At 34.7% G+C, this 5,433-nt stretch overlaps 1 protein-coding gene across 1 annotated transcript; it reads left to right on the top strand.

Moving 5' to 3' along the window:
• The first annotated feature begins 2,643 nt into the window (after window positions 1–2,643).
• On the top strand, window positions 2,644–4,310 carry LOC130828834 (probable sugar phosphate/phosphate translocator At2g25520). The gene has a single exon (XM_057694843.1). It carries the CDS (start codon window positions 2,909–2,911, stop codon window positions 3,950–3,952), a length of 1,044 nt encoding a protein of 347 aa, XP_057550826.1. The 5' UTR covers window positions 2,644–2,908; the 3' UTR covers window positions 3,953–4,310.
• The last annotated feature ends 1,123 nt before the right edge of the window (window positions 4,311–5,433 follow it).

The raw sequence follows: 5,433 nt of genomic DNA, 5'->3' as shown, positions 1-5,433 counted from the left end.
TAAACTAAAGATAATGCTTTTTTTTATACATGTTAATATTTAAACATCCGTGTATTACACGGGTTTTTATATTAATATTACATGTTTCTTTTTACTTGTAATATTTCTCAAAAGACCCATTGTAATGAACATTTCTAACATTAAATATTTCTAGTTGTATATTTTATTGTAGACAAATATATATGTATATCGTGAACTAGGGATGGTCATGGGTCTAGGACCCTGTTGGACCCGCCCCTTTTTTAAGGGTCTGGGTCTTAATTTTTTAGACCCATTGGATCCGGATTCGGATCTGGATCTAAAAAAATTTGACGGGTCCGGGTCCGGGTCCTAAGGTGAAGACCCGGACACCCGGACCCTAAACTTTTAAATTTTATATTTTAAATTTCTGATTTCTTAATTTATTTATAATATAATGAAAAGTCGAAAACCCGTTTTTGCCTAAAGTCTAAAGCAGTAAAGAGTAAAGACTAAATTTCTGATTTCTTAATTTATTTCTTAATTTATTTATAATATAATGTTTCTCATTTAGTCTTTTATATTTGATTTTTAATTATGTATTTAGACAAGTGTTTTTACGTTCTAGTAATTATTTTGTATTTGAATTTCATGGACTTGAACAAGTGTTTGTAATACGATAATAAGTTGCTTACAAAAACACAAAAAGACTCGAAAAAGGTTCAATTTTGACAAATCAAAGAGGCTTTCTATAAGACCCATTAAAGACCCTAAACCCTGTCAGATCCGTAGGGTCCGAGTCTGGGTCTGAAAATTTTGGACCCTTAGGGTCCGGATCCGGGTCTGGACCCAAAAAAATAAAAGGGTCCGGGTACGGGTCTAGCCAGATCCGCTCCAGACCCGCCCCATGGCCATCCCTATCGTTAGGGATGGTCATGGGGCGGGTCTGGAGCAGGTCTGGCCAGACCCGGATCCGGACCCTTTTATTGTTTTTGGATCCGAACCCGGATCCGGACCCTAAGGGTCTAGTATTTTCAGATCCAGACCCGGACCCTACGGATCTAATAGGGTCTAGGGTCCTTAATGGGTCCTTAATGGGTCTTATACAAAGCCTCTCTAATTTGTCAAAATTGAACCTTTTTCGAGTCTTTTTGTATTTTTGTAAGCAACTTATTATCGTATTACTAACACTTGTTCGAGTCCATGAAATTCAAATACAAAATAATTACTAAATTCAAATACAAAACCAATAAACCAATACAGCAAATCAGCAATACAGCAACAGCAATAAACCAATAAACCAATACAGCAAATCAGCAATACAGCAACAGCAATAAACCAATAAACCAATACAGTAGAAGAATTGAAAACAGAAACAGAATAAGAATTGAAAACGGAATAAAAATCAAAACTTCCTCATTCCTCATTGAAAACAGAACAGAAATCAAAACCAATACAACAATACTCCAGTACCCACAAAGATTAAGTATTTTAACATTAAAAAACAAGAATTGAAAACAGAAATTGAAAACAGAAATTGATCATTCCTTCAAGATATTGATATTTTCTTCAACAATCAACACAATAAAACCACAAAATACATTGAAATCACTACCAAATTAAAGAAAAATTAAAGAAAATCAAAGAATTGGAGTACCTGGAGTCTCGACTGAAGTGGAGAAGACGGCTGGCGATGGCGAATGGCGATGGAGGTCGAATGGCAATGGAGGTCGTGCGATGGAGGCGCAGAGATGTTAAGAAAGAAAAATTAGGGTTACTAGACTTACTGCCTGCAGGTGTTGGAGTTTAAGGAAAGTCGCAAAAGGGGTTTTTCATTTAAGCAAAGAAAAATCAGAATTCATAAATTTAAAATATAAAATTTAAAGTTTAGGGTACGGATCCGGGTCTTCACCTTAGGACCCGGACCCGGACCCGTTAAATTTTTTTTGGATCCAGACCCGGATCCGGATCCGGTGGGTCTCAAAAATTAAGACCCAGACCCTTAAAAAAGGGGCGGGTTCGGGGCGGGAGTCCAACAGGGTCCTGGACCCATGACCATCCCTACCTATCGTGAACCAATAGTTTATAACAAAAAAACAGTTTTTCTGTGTATGTTTAGACAAAAAAACATTTTAAAGTAAATTTTGACAAAAATCTTATTTTTATCGGTAATTATTGATAATTTTTGCTAATAAGTTAGGATCTATAACGAAAAAAAAACAACTTCTATGAAGTATTGTAGAAGTATTATTTATTATTTCAACTAAATCTAAAGGGAAATTTGCAAAGAAATACCTTTTAAAACCTTTTTTTGTAAAGAAACACCTTTTATAATTATTTTTGTAAAAAAACACCTTTTAAGAGACTTAAAAAAAAAACACCTTAAATCAGTTTTCGGTGACTTTTGTCAACTTTCCGGCGTTGACTATGCCATTTGAGCTCAAAAGTCAACGCCGGAAAGTTGACAAATGGCATAGTCAACGCCGGAAAGTTGACAAAAGTCACCGGGAACTGATTTAAGGTTTTTTTTTTAAAAAAAGTCTCTAAAAGATGTTTTTTTTACAAAAAAAATTATAAAAAGTGTTTCTTTACAAAAAGAGAATTTTAAAAGATATTTCTTTACAAATTTCTCAAATCTAAATACAATAAATTTGTAAGAAAATCAATATAAAAAGGGAAAAAAAACTCTGATTTAGAAAACGTCCACCACGAAAAGCTCAAAAAGGCCCATCGAATTCCTTCCCTCACTGTAACGCTTCTCCTCTTCTGCTCTTTGTTTTCATCTATTTCTCTCAGATTTTCCCATCCCATCAAAATTTTCATCTCAGATCCCCAATCTTCCATCTGGATCTTCTTTAAATCACCCAAATCTTCCTCATTATTCAATCATTCTTCCAAAGAATTCCACCAAAAAAACAGAGGGGAATACCAAGAACCCAGAAAAAAAATCATGTCTACCGGTGGATCTTTGAGTGATGGTGTGATAAAAAAGATTGTTTTATCCTACACTTATGTTGCAATTTGGATCTTTCTAAGTTTTACTGTGATTGTTTACAATAAATTCATTTTAGATAGAAAAATGTACAATTGGCCTTACCCAATTTCTCTAACCATGATTCACATGTCGTTTTGTTCATCTTTAGCCTTTCTTCTTGTCAAAGTTTTGAAATTGGTTGAATCAGTTACAATGTCAAGAGAAGTTTATTTCTCTAGTGTTGTACCAATTGGTGCGCTTTATGCTTGTTCTCTTTGGCTTTCTAATTCGGCTTATATCTATCTTTCTGTGTCTTTCATTCAAATGTTGAAAGCTTTAATGCCAGTTGCTGTTTATTCAATTGGGGTTTTGTTGAAAAAAGAGAATTTTAAAGGTGTTATAATGGGGAATATGATTGCCATTTCTGTTGGGGTTGCAATTGCTGCATATGGTGAAGCTAAGTTTGATACATGGGGTGTTTTTCTTCAATTGGGTGCTGTTGCATTTGAAGCAACAAGATTGGTTTTGATCCAGATCTTATTGACATCAAAGGGTATAAATTTTAACCCAATTACATCTCTTTATTATGTTGCACCTTGTTGTTTGGTGTTCCTTTCAATCCCTTGGATCTTAGTTGAATACCCACTTTTAAGAGATTCATCAAGTTTCCATCTTGATTGGTTTATTTTTGGGACAAATTCTGTTTGTGCTTTTGCATTGAATCTTGCTGTGTTTTTGCTTGTGGGAAAGACCTCTGCTTTGACAATGAATGTTGCTGGGGTTGTTAAAGATTGGCTTCTAATTGCATTCTCTTGGTCTGTGATTAAAGATACTGTTACTCCTATCAATTTATTTGGTTATGGTTTGGCATTTTTGGGTGTTGCATACTACAACCATTACAAGTTGCAGGCTCTTAAGGCTAAGGATGCTCAAAAGAAGGCCAGTCAGGCTGATGATGAGCAAGGTAGGTTGCTTGAAGAAAGAAATGGTGATGGAAGAAGGAGTGATACTCAATCTTGAATCGATTTCATTGATTCGTTTACGAAGAGCTCAGTTTTAGGCAGTTCATGAGTGTTGAGCTTAAAGGGTTGAGTTGGATGATTTTTGGAGAGCATTTTATGTTTTAGGCAGTAGTAGTATTATTATATGTATAATGCTATTCCCTTGACTGGATATGCTATGTAGTTGTTGTTAGATTTACTTATGATAGGCTTACTGAAAGGAAATGGAGGGCTGGAGGCATAGTTGCTAGATTATTAGTTGATAAAGAGCCATTTGTACGAGCCCTCCTGCGCCATTCTTATCTTTTTTGTTACTTTTGTTTTGTTCAAGTACTCTTGTTATTGTTTGAGGGAGTCTATTATTTATCTATTCTATTCACTTATATTGTATTTTGTAATACCTCTTGGATTATGTTTCTTCTTGTTCTTATTCAGATTCTTCCATATATTAGCTATTTCGTGCACTGAATTGGAAGCTTAGCTGTGACTAATTTCCTCAATTGGTACGGTTTTACAGTTCTGTATCTTGCTTTGTGATGTTGTAGTCTTAACTGGATATGCCTGTAATGTCAGCTTTCTTAACATGTTTTGCTTGTGATTTATTGCTTGATTCTTGTTTTGCTGCATGCCTTTGTGATCAAAAGATTATTCAGAAAGAAAAAGGCTATTGCTTTACACAAAAATAAGGTTGCATCCATTTCATATTTACCTTTGTGATATTTGATTGATGAAATGTTATTCTCATCCATTTCATACTTCTTGTTCTTGTTCTTATTCTTATTCATCTATGAAGTAGTTATTTCGTGCGTTTAATTAGAAGCTTACCTGTGACAAATTTCATATTTACTTGGAGTTGTAGATGTTTGGTATCAAAAGATTAAAGCCTATTGGTTTACGCAAAAAACAAGGTTGCATCCATTTGACCCTCAAACCTGACCTTGTTGATATTTGAGTAATTGAATGTTATTGTTGTATTGCCCTACTTTATTCAATCACTACAATCTTAGTATGTAATTGGCTCATAAGAGGACTCCAACCATTACTATGATTGGAAGATGTTGAAGATAACATTTTAAAGTTTATCTTTTTCGGTTGGTGCCTAAATGAACCGTGTTAGGTTTGATCCAGTAGAGTTTTAGGTAAATGCTTTCTGTGCTTGTGCTTAAATAAAGAATAGTCTACATGTGCTCCACAATATTCCCAAGTGGAGGCAGTGCTAGGATCACTCCCAAGGTCTTAATTATGCTTATAACTTTTGATTACTCCTAAGTTGGGATGTTGGCAATTGGTCTATTAGACATGATGGTTCTGTTTCTTCAAGGGATTGAGTCTCGTTAGAGGTACCAACTAGAAATGGATTGAGGCTAGGCTTAAGACATGGCACTGCTAAACTCAATTTTGCAAACTTGTTCCATTGCCGTTGATTTGGTTCATTATTTAATATGAAACACATGACTTTTGTGAAGACTAGTAGTATGATACTTGTCATAAACAATGGCT

Source organism: Amaranthus tricolor, chromosome 12 (assembly GCF_026212465.1).
Source record: "Amaranthus tricolor cultivar Red isolate AtriRed21 chromosome 12, ASM2621246v1, whole genome shotgun sequence".
Lineage (NCBI taxonomy): Eukaryota > Viridiplantae > Streptophyta > Magnoliopsida > Caryophyllales > Amaranthaceae > Amaranthus > Amaranthus tricolor.
The sequence above is the reverse complement of the archived record's forward strand: the minus strand, read 5'-3'. Positions and strand labels throughout refer to the sequence as shown.